At 41.6% G+C, this 20,927-nt stretch overlaps 1 protein-coding gene across 3 annotated transcripts in view; it reads right to left on the reverse strand.

Moving 5' to 3' along the window:
* UPF2 (UPF2 regulator of nonsense mediated mRNA decay) overlaps positions 1 to 20,927 on the reverse strand; it is a 122,796-nt gene that overhangs the window by 95,667 nt on the left and 6,202 nt on the right. For all 3 annotated transcript variants that reach the window (XM_073619493.1, XM_073619494.1, XM_073619492.1), the window contains exons 2-4: positions 11,415 to 11,731; positions 5,870 to 6,649; positions 227 to 387 (exon numbers count right to left, since the gene is read on the reverse strand). In XM_073619493.1, the coding sequence (XP_073475594.1) occupies positions 227 to 387; positions 5,870 to 6,649; positions 11,415 to 11,716 (1,243 nt within the window). In that variant the 5' untranslated portion in view covers positions 11,717 to 11,731. The remainder of the gene's footprint in view (positions 1 to 226; positions 388 to 5,869; positions 6,650 to 11,414; positions 11,732 to 20,927) is intronic.

Raw genomic sequence — 20,927 nt, forward strand, 5'->3', positions numbered from 1 at the left:
TTGTGCAGGCTGAGAAATAAAAAGACAACACAGCCTTGGTTACTATAGGCAGAATCAATGTTTTTCTTTACATTAATTTCTACAAAGTATACCGGTCAAGAAGACCAAAAAACAAGTCTAAATACTTACTGCACTTGAAAACTTACAAAAGTGATCACAATTCAAAAAAAGGTATGAACACAGATTTTTTTCCTAGCAAAAGTTCATAATATTTATCATGATTTACCTTCTGTTACAGGCTTGTCTTGAGGAAGCTCAGGCATATTTTCATCCAAAAGATCAGCGAGAGACTGAGAATTTGCCAGCAATTTCTGATAAGATGTTGCAAATTCCTCATATTGCTTGTGTCTGTCTTCACTCAGCTCCCCCTTGGTGTGAAGGATGCGCCTAAACCAATAAAAAAAAAAAAAACAAAAAAAAAAAAAAAACACACACAACTTTCATGTATTTATATTAATATCCAAACAATTTGTATTTAAAAATAGAAGACAGGCAATACATTAACCAATAGCCTCATTTAAGTTGGCCACAAAATTTACAGTCATAATATCATTAAAGCTGTCAATACAAATTTGATTGTATGGTCTACACAATTTCATTTAAATTTATTAAAAAATTGTCATGTGAGGATTAACTTACACAATATAATCTCAACCAAGTCAGGCAGTTCTTTGCACTACATTAGAGTTAGAGGACTAAACTGGAGTACATAATAGCTGTGGATATCAATGGCCTCATAGTTAGTAAGGTTGAATAAAGGCACCAGTCCATCCAGTTCAACCTGAGTGAGCACCCACAATTGTCCCCATCCCTGCGCATTGCGTCCCATCAAGATGCCCATCCACTATATTATTTTTTTTTATATATATTTAAGGTAGCCATGTAGCACCATCAATCTAGGCAGCGCTCCACATACACACACACCCCAAGGGGTCTGCAATCCAAGGTCCCCAACTCACACCCATACACCAGAGCCAATTCTTTTGGACAGAAACCAATAAACCTACCAGCATGTCTTTGGAGTGTGGGAGGAAGCCGGAGTACCCGGAGGAAACCCACGCAGGCACAGGGAGAACATGCAAACTCCAGGCAGGTAGTGTCGTAGTTGGGATTCGAACCAGCGACCCTATTGCTGCAAGGCAAGAGTGCTACCCACTACACCACTGTGCTGCCCAGCTGCCTCGTTTACAAAAAAAAAAAGTGTTTAAAAACATATTGTAAACACAAGCACTGATGGGTGTTTTTTAGCATGAATTTATGCACTTGCATGCATCTTTCTCCAATTAGCAGGAAAAAAAAAAATAGTGTAATGTGAATTGTTTGCAACAAGCATGCAAAGATCTGTCAGCATCCAAGGTTAAAAGGCAAATACTCCTTACTAACACTACCTGATTATTTTGCTGTCATCACTAACACTAATCTCCTCAGAGATCAATGATAGAACAGTTTAACCTTGCCAACCAACCCTTTAGAGTTCTTTTATTCAATATTCCAATAGCTGGCATGCCCCAGGAGCTAGCATATTGTGCAATCCTGATATCAAGCTATATAATGCAACTCTTGGAAAATGAATTAGTGGATATGGATTAAAATGCCATGTGTATTGTCAAATTAGCATATTTGTGAAAATCAACTCTCTGCTGAATAAACAATTCCACACATTTCCTTCCAGCCATAAATTGCCTCCCTTTATTTTAAAAAAAGTAATCTTAGCCCTTCATACCATATTTCATGTTACACATATATTTAAGGTGTAACATAGAACAGTCACACTCCCTCTTCAAAATGTTACAAAAACCATAAAAAGAGATATTATATGCTCAGTATGTAGGGAACCTGTGAAGATTGTGAAAAATTAAATATATCCCGCGCCAAAAATATGTGAAAAAACAAAACTTTAAAAATGAAAAATAGCGGCTATGCCCAAACAGGCTGTCGGCAGTATCCAACGTGGGACATCCATTGATAAGCTTTGTTTTCCAGCCTCAGCGACAGCACTTTTCATGTAAGCAGCCGTTTGGCTATGTTTATTTTTAACCAATTTTTAAATAAACGGGATTACACTATTTTGGTTCCTTCTACATTTGTTTCATATCCCATTCGTAAGATCCTGTGGTGTGAGGGCAGGAGTCCGGTCTACCAATTTTTCCATTGCAGCAAGCATAATCTTGCTAAAGCCTATTTGACCTTTTTTTCATTAATTAGGTCAACTACATCTGGTAAGCTGACACCCATTTCATGAGCACTTTTGGGTGATAGTCCTAGGCGGTGAAGGGGTTTCCCCTGTCTGTTTAATTACCAGATCTACGACACAAGATTTATTTCACTTATGGACTTTTGTTGCTTTAATGTTGTATGTGCGATTCACATATCATGCCATATGATTTATTATGGGATTTATATGATCATATTGCCGTTTGGGAATTGTAGCACTTTGATTGTGTATACACTGATTATTTTAGGCACATCATTTATTGCATATTATTGATGTTTTTGGGTTTAATAGGTAGGCTGGTGTGCAGCAGTTTAAGTTACTATTCTAAATATATTACTTTAAATTTAATTAGTAGGACTATCATGTCACATATAGCATAAAAAATAAATAAAGTGCGCTAATTATATGAAAATACACACATAGATGTGAATACATGTGGGTAGTGGTAAAAACCACAATCTACTGAGAGCAAGTAAATGACTCCGTGAGTGGTAAAAATATATAAGTGCAAAACATAAAAACTCAAATAAAAAGAAGAAACAAAAAATGTGTACATGTGAAATACAATGATATTAATAGCGTGAAAATCTGAAAATCAAACAAACAGACTCAGTCCATGGGTTCAAATATAAAAAGTTCATCAGTGAAAAAAAGCTTCCATCCACTATACAGCTCAGCAGCAACTAATCCCCCTATGAGTGGATTGACAAAGGAGAGAGATGTGCAGGATGGTGCAAATCCACTGGCGGTGACTCCAATAAGTGAGAAAGTGATAAAGGTGGACTCTTACCCTCCGTGTTGGACCCCCTCCTTGGCAGGGTCTATCAGGCATGCAGATTTTTGCCCTCTGCAGGGACCATGTAATGAGAAGATCTCCCCAGCAGCTGTTAGGAATGTTGTCTCCGATCCGGGCTGGTCCAAGTGAAATGCCTGGAGAGGGGGGAAGGAAAGCTCTCTTGCTCCCAGTGTGGCAAAGGAAAAAACAAAAGAGCGGAGCTCCAATAGTATAAAAAGTTTCGGAATTTATTAAATAAAAGTACAGACCGCAACGGAGAGTGCACGCTCCGTGAGGTGAGAATACAATTAAAAACAAGCCGGCATATAATTGTATTTTCACCTCACGGAGCGTGCACTCTCCGTTGCGGTCTGTACTTTTATTTAATAAATTCCGAAACTTTTTACACTATTGGAGCTCCGCTCTTTTGTTTTTTCCTTTGCCACACTGGGAGCAAGAGAGCTTTCCTTCCCCCCTCTCCAGGCGTTTCACTTGGACCAGCCCGGATCGGAGACAACATTCCTAACAGCTGCTGGGGAGATCTTCTCATTACATGGTCCCTGCAGAGGGCAAAAATCTGCATGCCTGATAGACCCTGCCAAGGAGGGGGTCCAACACGGAGGGTAAGAGTCCACCTTTATCACTTTCTCACCTTTTGGAGTCACCGCCAGTGGATTTGCACCATCCTGCACATCTCTCTCCTTTGTCAATCCACTCATAGGGGGATTAGTTGCTGCTGAGCTGTATAGTGGATGGAAGCTTTTTTTCACTGATGAACTTTTTATATTTGAACCCATGGACTGAGTTTGTTTGATTTTCAGATTTTCACGCTATTAATATCATTGTATTTCACATGTACACATTTTTTGTTTCTTCTTTTTATTTGAGTTTTTATGTTTTGCACTTATATATTTTTACCACTCACGGAGTCATTTACTTGCTCTCAGTAGATTGTGGTTTTTACCACTACCCACATGTATTCACATCTATGTGTGTATTTTCATATAATTAGCGCACTTTATTTATTTTTTATGGTATACACAGATATTGGTGTATTTTGTGTGCAGCTTTTACCTTTGACCTTTTTTGCTCTGCAGCGCAGTTTTTCTTTTTATTTATGTCACATATAGCGCTTCCCACATCCCTTCTTTTTTTAACCTGTGAAGAATGCATGCTTGAAAACATGCAAGCACCTGATTTTTGTGCTTCCTAATTAGTCACTAGGACTGAACTCCTTGTTTTGGGTCTTTAGTGGGATGACAGTTTTGGAGCTTGCACCATTTCTGTCTTCACCATACATGCTTAGCAAGCAAGTTATGTTTTTATTTATGTTACTTACCTCTTCCAAAAAACTTAAGGTGGTTGTCAAGGGATGTAGGAGGAGCACCGATGTAATAATCATTACAGAGTTAAGGCAGGTTGTCACGGCAATGTTAACTTACAGGGAAGGAAGGTTGACATGGCAATGTTAACTTGCAGGGGACTGGCTCCGGACATCCTGCACTCACAGTTAAAGTGGAACTAAAGCCCCCAATACTTCCCCTCTACAAAACGGTTTATCACCCCTTGCTGGCCCCAGCATCTTGTACCTGGGTACCGGGCTGCGGCCATTGGCCGCATGAGGATGATGTCACTTCTGCGCATGAGTTCAGTCTTCCCAGATCACAGGATATATGCAGGAAAGTAAACTGAGCTGTGCTGGTTGCACAGCTCAGCTTGCATTCCAAAGATGATGGGGAAAAGGCGGGAAAAGTCCATTTTGTTGCAAGTGAGACATTGCATGTCTCCTCTACAATAAACAGACAGCCTGCATGCTTAAAAATTAAACTTTAGTTTAACCACATGCCGACCAGCCGCCGCAGTTGTACTGCGGCAGAATGGCACGGCTGGGCGAAACGATGTTATGCAACGTCGCTTTGCCATGTGGCCACTAGGGGGCGCGTGTGCACCCCGAGCCTATGCGAGTGCCCGGTGGTCTCCTGCGATCGCTCGGAGCACCCGGAGAACCAGGATCTGTGTGTGTAAACACACAGTTTCCGGTTCTCTGAGGGGAGAACGGACAGATCCTCTGTTCATATAGAGTATGAACAGACGATCTGTTAGTTTCCCTGCACAGTCCACATCCCCCTTCAGTTAGAACTCAAACTAGGACACACATTAACCCCCTTCACTGCCCCCTAGTGTTGACCCCTTCACTGCCAGTGACATTTTTACAGTAATCAATGGATTTTTAATCGCATTGATCGCTGTATTAATGCCAATGGTCCCAAAAATGTGTCATAATTGTCCGACGTGTCCACCATAATGTCGCAGTCACGATAAAAATAAATAAATAAATCGCAGATCGCCACCATTACTAGTAAAAAAAAAAAATATTAATAAAAATGCCATAAAAAACTATCCCCTATTTTGTAGACGCTCTAACTTTTGTGCAAACAAATCAATATACGCTTATTGTGATTTTTTTTTACCAAAAATATGTAGACGAATACGTATCGGCCTAAACTGAGGAAAAAAAAATGTTTCTATATATTTTTTGGGGATATTTATTATAGCAAAAAGTAAAAAAATAATGCGTTTTTTTTCAAAATTGTCGCTTTTTAGTTTATAGCGCAAAAAATAAAAACCGCAGAGGTGATCAAATACCACCAAAAGAAAGCTCCATTTGTGGGGAAAAAAGGACATTAATTTTGTTTGGGAGCCACGTCGCACGACCGCGCAATTGTCAGTTAAAGCGACGCAGTGCCGAATCGCAAAAAGTGCTGTGGTATTTGGCCAGCCAAATGGTCCGGGTCTTCTGAGCAGAGTGACACTAAACCAAGATGAAGGCAATGTATACATAAAAAATATAGAGAAGTTTATGGCTGTTCTCAACTCACCTGTTCTGGCGTTCTATGTTTTGTAGCTCTCGATGGTCCCTTTTTAGGTGCTTTGTAAGGGAAGTGAAGTATTCCTTCAGCAAATTCTGGAAAGGCTGTTGTTTTTCTGGGCTTATGATCTCACTTGGGGGAAAGTTGAGACCAAATTTCTCAGATGCATGTTTAACCTTTCTGGGAACTAAACCTGCGATATCATCACCGCAGTGACGGCAGAAACTTATAACTACAGACACATGAGTATGAGACTCCCGATCTGCATTAATGATATTCTTCAGCTGCTCATAAATTAAAGAGAGCCCTTCCTTGTCAGTGAAGATCCCAATAATAGTTAACTCGGCAATGAAACGCAAATCGGTTCTAAGTTTGGTTATATTGGGAGTTTTATCCTCTTTCCGAGCCTCAAAATGCTTCTTCCATACCTGAAGGAGAGACTGAGCAAAATCTGCATACCGCTGGTGAAACAGAGAACACAGATGGACTGCACAATTTACATCAGAAATTTTTAGTTTTGCTTCAACAATGGAAGCGGCAGCTTCTGCTATGTATTTGCTTAGGTTAAGGCCATTGAAATCATGAGATAAAGAATCTCTTTGCTGCTCAGTAATGGTTTTAAGCTTCTTCACAAAGGCAGTGTTTTTCTTGAGGCTGGAGTCCAGTTTACTAAAGAAGTGCTCTTCAGGTCGGTGTTCAGGAGCAGCTTGATTCTTGCTCCGAAGTTCTTTTCTGGCCAGATGTCGCTCCCAGGCTTCCTGGTGCAGCTGATGTGCTTCTTCCTTCTCTCTGCACAGAAGTAAACACAACAATTAACATTTCTCTTTATAAGCAAGTTGGACATGTGCAGTATGGGAAACGATTTTACTGAAAATGACACTGTCATTTCCAATGTTACATACTCATATTCAACATTCACCAAACATAGAAGTGATCTCAGATTTTAAGAACTAGATTTTAAAAAAATCCAACTGGAGTATTGTTTTGCCAAAATAAAAAAAAAAAAAAAAAAAAAAGGAAAAGAAAATTGAGGGAAACATTTAAGAGGACCAAAGTATACAACACAGAGATCCAGACAAATTTCTTCTTCACAAACTGCAGAGAAACATCAGGGAAAGCTGCATGATTTTCTGTTAGCCCTCGCTTTGTTGTCTGAAGCATGACCTGCATTCGGATCACACTTCAGACAGCAATTGGCAGGCAGTGGACGTCTGTTTTAACACCTTATTTAATGGACAACCGCGCACGTTCTTAAGGGATAAATTAATCTTAAAGAAAAATTAAAAAAGCACTTTGTTTTTATAGAAGCCTGGAAAGCATTGCACCTGCGATCAGCAGATCACTGGTGCCATGCAAGACTTCTGCAGACTGACAGTGTAAGCTGTCTGCCTGTACATTGTTCATCACACTTAAAGTGGTTGCAAACCCTCAAGGTTTTTCATTCTATGCATGGAGGTGAAAAACCACCTGTAATGCTGCAGCCACCCCAAGCCACTGTTTTTACTTACCTGTAGCCCCTCTCCTGCGCTGGGGACGAGCACACCAGCAAAAGCCGGTGTCTCGGGTCCCGACTGGATGGACTGATAGCAGCAGGAGCCAATGGCTGCGCTGCTGTCAATCAAATTCAATGACGTGTGCGCCCGCATGGGTGTCCTGAAGGAGAGCAATTCTCCGGCGGGCCACTCGAGAAGGAGAGGAGCTAGGAGCGCCGCTGAGGGACCCCAGAAGAGAAGGATCGGGGCCACTCTGTGCAAAACCAACTGCACAGCGGAGGTAAGCATGACATGTTTGTTATTTAAAAAAATAAAATAAAAACTGAAGCTTTACAACCCCTTTAATGCATCATACGGGCAAGCAGCTCCACACTGACAGGAAGAATCAATGAACTACCAGAGCGCTCAGCAGCGCCATTGTAGATAATTAAGAACTACAGTCAGCCGCAAAGGGTGTTGGTACTTGAAGTTCATTTATTCACAAAACTGAATGAATGGCGTGCCTGTGTGGGGGCAGAGCCCCGCACGGCTGCATTCTTTTCAAAAAGTAACAGCTTGTACAGGGAACTTCCTTATGTACTACTGTCATACAGGGGCAGTGGATCCCTGAGTGCCTGTAGGAGCAGGAACATATTCCCAAAGGTTAACTTCTCCTTTATGGGTCACCCTTGGCAGGCGGTACCACAGCTAAGTGCGACAGGGGGTATAATTGCTGCCACGGCCGCAAAGCAGCCCAGCATGTGTATACCCCTGGTCACTGTCTCAGCAGTAACAAGGGAAGCAGTTAAGGGGTGGTAAAAACATAGACAACCACACTGTTTTACCACATGTATAATAAATCTTGCATTAGTTCAAAGAGAATCAAAGAGAATATACATTTGTGTTTATTTTCTTCAGTTATGTATAACTTTCTGGTGTATGTTAAAAATAAAAAAAAAATTACATATTTCTTACAAAACTTTTTTAGTTTTACATAGAATGGAGAAGGATTAGACCCAGGTCAGGTTTTTAGTGCTGTATGTGTGCCCATTAGGGAGATTCACCCTCTGTTTGTCCTGCTAGTTCTCACCATAAGTGAAAGAAAAGAAAATCCCCCATTTCAAATGATCAGCAGAAAAGGAATAGAAGGGAAATTGTCCAATAGGGACACCAATCCCGTTGACCCTGGTAGGTATCAGGAGTTCCCTCACTTTGGGGGATTCCTGCTCCTTTCCTTTTGAGGCTATGGGACAGGAAAAACAAAAAAAACAAGGGTAATGATCCTTCCTTATGCTCTTATGTTATTAAATATAAAAGAAGTTGTGACTTTAGCTCTTTTTTAGGGGAATTATGACATGAGTTCACAACGGAGTCTGGTTCTCTAGCGTTTCTGATCTGGATAAATGCTGTAAAGTAAACACATCCACAGCTGAATGAGTCAGCAAAAAGACTCAGGGAAGGGACACAACTCTCCTATCTACGTAAAGATGTTGTTCCCTAGATCCTTAATCTGCAGGCTTTCTTGCTAGACCGCATAGAATACGTACAGTGAGAGAAAAAAAGTATTTAATCCCCTGCTGATTTTGTATGTTTGCTCACTGACAAATAAACGATCAGTCTATAATTTTAAGGGTAGGTTTATTTTAAGCGAGACAGGATAACAAAAATATCCAGAAAAACGCATTTAAAAAAAAGTTATACATTGATTTGCATTTTAAAGCGTGAAATAAGTATTTGATCCCCTATCAATCAGCACGTTTTCTGGCTCCCAGGTGTCTTCTATAAAAGGTAACGAGCTGAGATTAGGAGCACTCCCTTAAAGGGAGTGCTCCTAATCTCAGCTTGTTACTGTAAATAAGCCACCTGTCAACAGAAGCAATCAACCAATCAGATTCCAATCTCTCCACCATGGCCAAGACCAAAGAGCTGTCCAAAGATGACAGGGACAAGATTGTAGACCTACACAAGGCTGGAATGGGCTACAAAAACATACCCAAGCAGCTTATTGAGAGGGTGACAACAGTTGGTGCGGTTATTCGCAAATGGAAGAAACACAAAATAACTGTCAATCTCCCTCGGTCTGGGGCTCCATGCAAGGTCTCACCTCATGGAGTTTCAATGAACATGAGACTGGTGGGGAATCAGCCCAGAGCTACATGGGAGAATCTGGTCAATAATCTCACAGCAGCTGGGACCAGAGTCATCAAGAACACAATTGGTAACACACTACGCCGTGAAGGACTGAAATCCTGCAGCGCCTGCAAGGTCCTCCTGATTCAAGAAAGCACATGTACAGGCCTGTCTGAAGTTTGCTAATGAACATCTGAATGATTCAGAGAAGAACTGAGTGAAAGTGTATTGGTCAGATCAGACCAAAATTGAGCCCTTTGGCATCAACTCAACTCGCCATGTTTGGAGGAGGAGTAATAATGCCTATGACTCCAAGAACACCATCCCCACCGTCAAACATGGAGGTGGAAACATTATGCTTTGTGGGTGTATTTCTGTTAAGGGGACAGGACAACTGCATCAAAAAAACTAAGGTCGCGGCCATGTACCGTGAAATCTTGGGTGTGAACCGCCTTCCCTCAGCCAGGGCATTGAAAATGGGTCGTGGATGGGTATTTCAGCATGACAATGACCCAAAACACACATCCAAGGCAACAAAGGAGTGGCTGAAGAAGAAGCACATTAAAGTCCTGGAGTGGCCTAGCCAGTGTTCAGACCTTTATCCCATAGAAAATATGTGGAGGGAGCTGAAGGTTCGAGTTACCAAATGTCAGCCTGAAACCCTTAATGACTTGAAGAGGATCGGCAAAGAGGAGTGGGAAAAAAATCACTCCTGAGATGTGTGCAAACCTCGTGGCCAACAACAAGAAACATCTGACCTCTGATGGCCAACAAGGGTTTTGACACTTATTTCACTCATTAAAATGCAAATCAATTTATAACTTTTTTGAAATGCGTTTTTCTGGATATTTTTGTTATTCTCTCACTTTTAAAATCTAACTACCATTAAAATTATAGACTGATTATTTCTTTGTCAGTGGGCAAACATACAAAATCAGCAGAGGATCATATACTTTTTTCCCCTCACTGTATTTATTATTATTTTTATTATTATAAGACTGAAAAAGAATGAAAATATTAGGACTTAAATAGTGGCTAAAGTCTCCCATCCTTCACAAGTGGCAATGCACCCCACATGCATAGGCACTGAAGCTCTATGTTAAGGTTTTAACACAGATGATGTAAAAAGAAAGTAATTTATTTAATACAAGGTAATTGAATGCTTTATAGCAGGGACATGCAATTAGCGGACCTCCAGCTGTTGCAAAACTACAAGTCCCATCATGCCTCTGGGTGTCATGCTTGTGGCTGTCAGAGTCTTGCTATGCCTCTTGGGACTTGTATTTCTGAAACAGCTGGAGGTCCTCTAATTGCATATCCCTGGTTTAAAGAATAAGACTTCAATTTTTTTTTTTTTTTTTAAAGTATAGCCAAAGCTATTTTGGCTATACTTCTCCAATGGATCATGGGAGTGCAGTTGGTTCTGCACTCCTGTGACCCATTTTCAGCCAACAGCGGGCCAAAGGCCGCTTTCGGCTTATGTCACAGACCCGGGTCCAGGGTGTGAAAAGATCCCGACCATATTGTCAAAATCTGGCCAGAAGCCTGGAGCCACAGAGTTAGAGCCATCCGCTTACAGCCCCCCTCCACAGCCCAGTGCTTCACTGAGCACTGGAAGGGCAGAGCAGGGCGCTACTGACTGACAGTCACCAGCACGCTGAAGACCAAGAGCTGAGCGATCAGCAGTGTTTGATCGCTCAGTTATTGGTCTTAGAGGTGGCGGGGGACAGCTGCAGCTGGGATTGGTACTGTAGCCATCTAAACGAGTATGATGATGAATGAAAGTTCTTCACCGGTGAAACAAAAAACGTATTGTGATTTTACTGGTGTCACGGATTATGAAGTTACACCTGGTGCTACATACATCATTGGTGTAAAGAAATACATACATCATTAACAAGAGACTCCACAGTTATTTCTTTCATTTAAAACTATAAGAAAACATGTCTTACTTTAACTGATTTGCAGCAGCTTCTTGATCATCAGCTTTCTTCTGATCATCTTGCACTTGTTTTTCTTCTTCCTCAGTTTTCCCTACAGCATCCTCTTTCTTTCCAACATCCTTATCCTCTTTCTTGCGTCGTTCATCATCAGGTTTCCTTTTCTTCTCCTCAGTGGCTTTGGATTGGTCTCTTTTGTTGCTAGTCTTCTCATCTTTTGCTCGTTCTCTGCTGCCGGTTGGCCTTTTCTCACTACAATCTCTAACAGAATCTCTCTCCTCCATGCTGGGTAGCTTCTTACGTTCAGCCGGCATTTTTCCAAACTAAAACTGGGATAAAAAAGTAAAATATGTGGACATTACAAAACAAAAGCAATCAAATAGCCACCATATGCAACACAATTTTCTTCTATGAGCTATAGATATACACACACACACACACACACACACAGAAAATTAGATTATATAGTGTACTTTACAGACTTCCAGGACATAGTTCTGTTTTTAACAACAGCTCTGCTCCACATAGGCTGTTATCTGATCGCTCAGCTCCTGCACACTCCGCCAAATATATGCAAGATAAAAGGAAAGGTGTGGGGGGGGGCAAAAAAAACAAAAAAACAAAAACATAATGGCTGTGTATTTAGTGAGAACGGTGATCGCTGATTGCAGAGGTTGGTGGGAGCGATGTCCTAAGGGGAGGACAGATACAGGATGTGTTTTAATGAGGTCAACTGCTGAACTACTTCCTTCAACTGTTCCCCCCTTTCTGAATATCAAATACAGCTAATGGAGGAGTTTCAACAGGACACTGAGGCAACACCTGGTATAGGACAAATAAAAAGCTTTTTCTTTTCTGCAAAAGAGGTACATATCATTGGTACATAAGGGAAGTGGAATATAGGAAAAAGAAAAAAAAAAAAAAACTAGTGGAGAAAGTAGAAAAAAAAAGGGCCTCAGAACAACTTGTGTCTATAGCACCAGAATAGGTTCTAAACAAGAAAGGGCAATCAACAGAAAAACTTGCCCCATAGAGGTGCTGACAAAGAAAAAGGAAACCCTGTGGAAAGAGTTGACACAGAACCCCCCCCAAAGGATCAAAAGGCAGTAATCAGAGATCAGAAAGAATTAGGTAAAATCGCAGACTCCCAGCTGGACAAACCAGTAAATTGTGAGCAACACTCAGTTCAAGGGGTTACTCAAGAAAGCATAAGTAAACTCCTCTGGCAATGATATTTCATGAGTCGGAGAAGAGGCCATAAATCAGGGGTAGGCAACCTTAGGGCAGAGTGCAGGGATTTTGGGGGGGGGGGGGGGGTGTTGGAGGGTGATAGTGAAGGGTGGTAGAGGACACTGCTATGGGGGTGGCCCTGCCCATAGCCATGTCCCCTGCCCCTTTCACATCGTCCCCACACACACACAGTAGTGTCCTCTTCCCCCCATAGCATCCTACCTGTGCACAGTTCTGTACATGGGGTGGGAGCAGGAGCTGGCAGAGTATTTTAATATTAATAAGCTGGTGATTAGTTGCTAGGTCCTAAGCAACGAATCACCTGCAGGTTAACGTGAAAAGTTAACTTTGAGAGCTCCTCCCCCACCCTCAGTCCTGGGCTGTGCTGCCTCTTTCCGCTGTTCACAGCGCCGAAGGAGGCTGGGGGGGAGGGAGAGAGAAAAACCAAGGCCGCGGCGGAGGAGGAGGCTGAGGGTGGAAAGAGAAAGACTGGCAGCTAGCAGGGATCGGCGGTGCAGAAACGTTCCAAGTCAACCTGTCACCTACCCGTGGTCGACAGGTAGCCCGCGATCAATGGGTTGCCGGCCCCGGCCTTAAATAGTATCCAAGGCAAAAGTATGATCTAGACTGGATTGGAGAAATGCCAAATTGTATCCCACTGAGACTATCTTGGGATAGAAATTCCTTGATTTGTCTTATGAAAACTACGCTCATCAAGCAAAAAACCTTGGGAGAGGTGGATTTCCTAGCATCGATATGTATATGTACAATGGAAAAACAGATCTGCACCTAAAGCCGGCTATAAATGGAATGGAATGCAACTGGTTTACCAGGGACTGGCCAAATTTTGATACAGTACATGTATTATGTAAGGGGAAAGTGGTTGTACAGAAGTCGATCTACCAATCAACTTCTGTACAACCAGCCTGTCAGATAAAATGCCGCTCAATCAGCTCCAGAGACTTTATTCTACGGCGCTGATCAGTGTATTCTAACAGCAGGGGAAGTCTCTCCCCCTTCCCTGGCAGAACACAATAGGTCAGCAGGGGTGATTCAACCTTCCACCTGAAGGTCAGCCATACATAGTTCGAATCTTGGCCGGTTCAGCAGAAACCAGCTGAGATTTGCACCGTTAATAGGCAGGCTGAACATACCAAACTGATAGATCAACTTGGGCACAACCAGCCTGCCAGATCTTCTTGCAATTATTGTTAGTGACTGCTATAGCCTTTAGCAATAATCACTGTCTTCTACCGGCAGGGACCACTTCCTCCAATGGGAGAAGACAATTCCCCTGTCAACCTGTGGTTGCAGGAAAGAAATCTGCACAGTGTATGGCCAGCCTAATTGTGTTGATGGGGGAACTTGGGTCAGTTTTTGTTATTCAACCTGCTGGTTGAACGAAAAAAATACTAAACAAAAAAAAAAAAAAAAAAAATGATTAACTTACCAAAGCTTAGGGATAGCATTGAAAGCCAAAGACTGCAAAGTAGGGTGATAAAAAACAAAAACAAAAAAAAAAAAAAAACGCAGCACAATCCTAGGAGAGCCAGCAGACAATGAGTCCATAGAGAGACCACAAAGTCTACCAGGAGCTTGCCAAGGCTGCCTGGGCCAATTTGGTATAAAAGGTCATCACCAAAGGACCTTCCATCTCAATCCCATTGAGCAGGCAAGGAAGGAGTATCAGAGAAGGAAAGGTGTAGATCACATTAAGCAGAAACTACAGTCACCAGGAGTAGAAACTTAGAAGAGCTGACACAAAAATTACCATGTGGTCCAGCAAGTCTTTCCCCTTTTTTTTTTTCTTTTTTTTTTTAATTCCTTTAACTTTTGTCAGAATATACATCTATGTTCTTCCCAAGCCTGATTGAATACTCTTACCATCAACTAACTGACTACCTCTGCTGGAAGTCTATTCTAAACATCCACTACTCTCTTGGTAAAATCCCATCTTATGCCCCATACACACGATCAGAAATTCCGCCAGCAAAAGTCGGATGTGAGCTTTTGGTCAAAAATTCCGACCATGTGTATGCTCCATCGGACTTTTGCTGGCAGAATTCCAGCCAGCAAAAGATTGGGAGCAGGTTCTCTATTTTTTGGTCGGAAAAAGTTCCTATCCGAAAATGCGTTGGTCTGTATGCAAAAAAATCACGTATGCTCCGAAACATTTCGACGCATGCTCGGAAGCACTGAACTTCATTTGCTTGGCTCGTCGTAGTGTTGTACGCCACCGTGTTCTTGACAGTCGAAAGTTCAGAGAACTTTTGTGTGACCGTGTGTATGCAAGGCAAGCTTGAGCGGAATTCCGTCGGAAAAAAAATCCAAGTTTTTTCTAACGGAATTTCTGATCGTATGTATGGGGCATAAGATTAGATTTAAATTTTCCTCCTGCTAGTATGAGGTCATATCCCCGTGTTCTTGATCTTGGCTTCATATTGAAAGTACTACCCTCCTGAACCTTATTCACAAAGTCCTCCAGACTGTACATATTAAGTCTCTCCTGAGAGGAATAGGTTTTTAACTCTCAGACACTTCACCATTTTTGTTGCCCGTCTCTAGACTCTTTAAGCTTAATGTACATGGGACGTTTTTACAACCTCTCCTGAACGATTTAACTTGCCAGATAAAAACCCACGTTTAAAACAAAAAAAGCATTTTTTTCCCTTCAAAATAGCCAAAAATGAAAAAACGCCTATAAAACGAAACGCGGCTAAACGCCGGTACCACGTTTAGCGTCTGACTTTTTTTTTCCTTCAAAGAAAAGCCTATAAACGCAACTGCCTAAAAACGATATTAAACTAACCTGTGTACATGTACACATAAGATAACATTGGAAGAGTTCAGGGGCAGCTGAAAAAAAAGCAGCCAACTGCCTCTGAACGTCCGTTTACCAGCAGCAGCGTACGTAAGTCTTGTGGTACACCACTAGAGAACGGTCTCAGTTCCAAACGATACCCATTTACAACCACACATCTATCCTTTAGCCTACTGTACGTCCACTGAACCACCCAAGGGTTAAGGCTTAATGTACGCTGCTGCTGGTAAACGGACGTTCAAAGGTAGTTGGCTGCTTTATTCAGCTGCCCCTGAACTCATCCAATCTTATCTTATGTGTACATGTACACAAGTTTGTTTAATGTCGTTTTTAGGCAGTTGAGTTAAGATGCCTTTTTTTGAAAGCAAAAAAAAATGAGTTCAGACACTGAGTTTAGAGGCATTTCAAGCGCTAAATGCTTCTAAAACACAGCTAAACGTGGCAACTCGCATTTAGCAGAGTTTCGTTTATAGGCGTTTTTCATTTTTGGCTATTTTGAAAAAAAAAAAACAAAAAAAAATTTTTTTTTTCAAACGCCTCTATACGCAAACGCGGCAAAACGCCACTAATCGGACATTTTAAACGTGGGTTATTGTCAAGTTAAAACGTCCAGGAGAGGTTGTAAAAATATCCCGTGTACATTAAGGCTTCATGCACACAAGACGCCGGTGCAAATTCTGCTGAACACATGTTTTTAAAAGCTGAAAACGGTGTTTAGAAACGCCCGTTTTGCCGCATTTGCATGCCGCGTTTTACCGTGTTTGCATCTAGAAGCGCCTGCAGAGCAGGGAATGACATTTTGCGACCCAACTTTGGGGCCCCGTATCTCACTTGGAGCTAGGAACCCCAAATTTGGTATGCAAACAGAGGAACTATAGCACTATAACATATCCAAAATGTTTCCAAATGAGGTTCCTAGCACCAAGTGGCCCCGAGATACGGGGCCCCAAAGTTGGGTCACAAAATGTCATTCTCTGATTTTGGGGCCCCATATCTCGGGGTCACTTGGTGCTAGGAATCCCAAATTTGGTGTGCTAACACAGTGGAACTAACACTACAACATTTCCAAAATGTTTCCAAATGAGGCTCCTAGCACCAACTGGCCCCGAGATACGGGGCCCCAAAGTCGGGTCGCAAAATGTCATTCTCTGCTGCAGTTTAGCATTATATTTCTGTGTTTTCTGGTCCAAAAAATAGGGTTCCATTAAAAACACTTATAAAACGCAAACACGGCTAAACGCGGTACCGGCGTTTAGCCGCGCTTGGCGTCTGAACCGTGGAAAACGTTTGCGTCTGAACCCATTTTTTTTGCTTCTGGAAAAACGAGGTTAAACACAACTGCCTAAAAACACCAAAAAAAAACGAGACTGTGTACATGGACACATAGGATAACATTGAATGTTCAGGGCAGTTGAAAAAAAAGTGTCCAACTGCCTCTGAACGCGTGTTTAATAGCGTCTCGTGTGCATGAGGCCTAAGCCGAAGTCTTAGCTTGTACTACTTTAATTAGATCATTACGTGAAACAGTATCAAATCCCTTGATAGAAGGCCGCCTCCTTTATAAAAGTTACCATACAATTGGGTAATATATTGCATTTGTGTGAAATTAACTTTAGTGTATTTGTTTACTGAAATCTTGCATTTGACAAACTGTTGTCAAATATCGTGTAACAGGGAAAAAAAAAAAATTAGAAAACTACCATGATTTTATTTTTGATTTATGATTTTTATTCTTCAGGATGTCTGCCTTCAAAAAATAATGTTTAGGAGGTTTAAGCAATCTTCAGGCGTACAATATTTTTTGTTAAACATGTGTGTATAAAATGCAAAAATGGCTCTGCCAGCGAAATGTTTAAAGGAATAACATGGGAAAATATGCATGTAGTGCAAAGATACACTGCATCTGCTTTTTATTTATTTGCCCTGAGATATGTATTAACAGTCCATTTTGTTAAGTGCAGTGAAAGCAATTTATTAGGGATGTACTGAGCTCAGTAAAACAGCTAGGAGCAAGTGATATTCTGCTAACATTAATCAATGAACCCTAAAATCTGTTACAGAAGGGTACCTCCAGCTACCCCCTTAAGCCTGGTACACACTTTTTTTTTTTACTGTTGAACGAAAAAAAAAAAACCTGTCAGCTCCAGTCAGAGCCGCTGTACCATTTAACGATCCAACGTTAGTAAAGCGATTTCCACCGCTGAGTGTTCTGACAGGGGGACGGTCCTCCCGCCATCATCTGAGAGCACTGATCTGGAGTCGGTTGGCTGCTGGTTTTCCAGCATGCTCGTCTAGCTTCTGTTGGACCGGCTGGCTTACACACGGGCCGAATGTTGGCCAGTTTTTAATTGAGCTTTAGGCTGTGCTGAACCCAGCTGTCAGGTTTGCAATCTCTCTGCTGTGGGTGTGTACCCTCTAATGAGATGAAAAGAAAATATCCTAATCTTCTCCAGATCATCTAAGGAGGGATTGTACTGAACTCTGCTTGCCACAAGAGGGCTTAGTCCATATTGAAATTCAAACATGATCTTGGTTTTCAACTGAGAGGATAGCTTTATGCCCAACTAAATTGGATACATCATGGTGGGTTCTTTCTGTTCTGGGCAGCCATGACAGGGGAATGTAAATGTTGGTTTTTAAAGGCATGTTTGGAATGGTGATAAATGCTACTTAAAAATCTCCATAGGGGATGCTTTAAATTTTTTTTTTTTTTTTTTTTTACAGGTTACCAGTTTAGAGTTCCAAAGGAGGTCTACTCTAGAGACAGAATTATTGCTCTTGCTATAATGTTTGCGGTGATACCTCCCATGTGTGGTGCAAACACCATTTATATATGTGTGCCCAACCAATGTATGGATGGAGGGGACGGGGGCGCTTTAAAAGGTTTTATTTTGTTACTTTTTTTGGATCACTTTAATTGCTGTCACAAGAAATGTAGCCATCCCTTGTGATAGCAATAAAGCATGACAGGTCCTCTTTATCGAGACATACTGGGTCTACAAGACCCCAGATCTCTCTTCTACCTTTCTTTCTCCTCAAACTCCTAGTAAAACAGCCTGCAATAATATAAACACAGTGTTGTTCACATTATCAAAACAAAGAGTTTGCATTGTATTGCGTTGCTGCGCTTCAAAAATGAAGCTTCATGTAGAGTTTGGAAGAAGTTGATGCATCTCAACTCCTTCTATTCAAGTCTATGGCAACACCATGCACTCACTGGCATATGTTTGCAGCAAATTTGTGATAGGCCTGCAGGGAGTTACGCCTTGTTCACAGCAGCCAAAAAAAAAAAAAAAAAAAAATCTAAGCATCTGGGGTGCGTTTTTAAAGCTTGTCAAACTTGTGTCAAAAAACTTATAGGGGGTTTGGGGAGAGTTTTTAACTCACCATTAAACGCACGCAAACTCAACAAACAAGTCGCATTAACGCTATAGGCAAGTTTGTAAAGCGTCAGTATTTTTAGCGTAAGTGTGAAGGCCTTAAAGTGAATTAACACACCTATAGCGTTAATGAGTGTTTTACGGGCATTCATGTTGCATCAATTAACACTCCTCAAATGCCCTGTGAGATGCGTTTTTCTCCTATTTTTTTTACAAGACTCACTTTTAACGCTATACATCCGTACCTAAAACACACTGTAATCGCCATAGGCACGTGGTGCATTTCAATACAAGTGAATGGAGGCAGTTGTAAAGCATCAACGCCTACCAAACGCCTCAGGCATTATTTTTGCCTCACCAGAACAGGAGGCAACACTAGCGCTGCAATGTATACACCTCTATCCGCTCCCTATTTTAACAGTTTTGAGTGGCACTGATCAGCATTCAAGAAGCATTAAAAAAAAAAAAAAAAAAAAAAAAAAAAAAGTGATCCAACCGCCTATTTTCAATGCCTGTGTAAAAGAGCCCTAACCTAACCTGGTATCACAAAGCCCTGACACTTGGCAACGCGATCTGTCAGCCCTGACAGACACACGATATACGAGTGAGGGCACATTTTAAATCCCATGATGTGATAAAGAAAAGCCCAAATTAACTCCATTGTGCATGTTTGTAACACTAGTGTAGCTTTTTCTTATAAATCTTTCACGTTTCTATGATAGGTTGACTTGAAAATTCATGTTCAGCACCTGCAGCGCCAGGTGTTTGTTTACAAAGTATTACAAATAAAGCAAAATTGTGTGCTAACCCCTAAACACGCTCTCCTGGCAGTCCATTAAGCCTAGGTTCACACACATGCGGTGCAGGAAAACCGCGATCCCTGCGTGTTTCCAGCACTGCATTGAAATCGCACTGTGTTTGTGATCCGCAGCAGGTGGAAGTATTACCTAAATGTCTATATTTGTTCTCCCTGAGTACACTGAACATGGAAATGCAATTATTTTAGTCAATATAAACTGCTAAATACCTTTTCTCATCAGCAGTATATAGCAGTCTTGCAATCAGTGTCTGGTTAAAGCTTGTAGGAGGAGTTTTCATTCTGCATTAACTGTCCTATCAAGATGCAAGACCCTCTATCTGGACAGTGCCGATTGGCCCTGTTCTAAACACATGCACTCTCCCAAGAAAAAAACAAAAAACAAAAAAAAAACAACCTTCTACTAATACACACCAAACAGAGCATGTGCAGCTTGTCCCCAAATGCTCTGCATAATCAGGAAACATATTGGGGACAGCGGAAGTGGCGAGGATCTGTGCATACAGAACTAAACAGCCTTTTTTCACAATGCAAAGGATTACCCCCTTAGGTTCCACAGTGAGTATAACAAGCATGCTTTACTGCATATACAGACTGATTTTACTATTGTGGGTTTAGCAACACCCCAAAATAATCGCAGATGGATAGAAAACAACCATGCGATGCGTTTGCAGTGCGGCTTCATTATTGGTGCGATTTGAGCCCATTCAAAATGCAGGGGCTTAAACCCGCACAGGAATGTAAATAGTGTGAACCAGGGCTAAATGGTCTTTAATACTTGGGAGGCAGTGTGGCTTCTGTATCAGGTGATTGCTGTGATTGTCTCTCACGATTGATACCTGTCCCGCTGGCTCTTGATCAGAAGCCTTGACTTAAAGCAGTGGTAGCTTGGGCAGTGTGTTGGGACTGCGCAGCGAGCACACTCAACACACAGCCTTCTGCCGTCACAGACGCATATGTGTGGAGGCTGGGCATTAAAGCCTATATTTCTTGCCATTACGTAGGAGTAACAATGATAATTAGAGAATGTTAAAGCTGACGTTTTACTATTTTGGAATACAGCACCAAACATTAGTTACATGTATTCCAATACCTGTAGGTGGCTGCATCGGATAAAAATCCAGTATACTGCACAGCCACTGGATATGGCCCTCGATTGTCTTCTGCCAAGTTAACAGTAGGGATGAGCTCAGGTGTGTTTGAATTCTTGTCCCAATCCAGCAGGAAGCTGTCACCTGAACTGGGCCAATCATCTGCAGCTGGGGCATTCCCCATGT

This window comes from Aquarana catesbeiana, linkage group LG03 (assembly GCF_042186555.1).
Source record: "Aquarana catesbeiana isolate 2022-GZ linkage group LG03, ASM4218655v1, whole genome shotgun sequence".
NCBI lineage: Eukaryota > Metazoa > Chordata > Amphibia > Anura > Ranidae > Aquarana > Aquarana catesbeiana.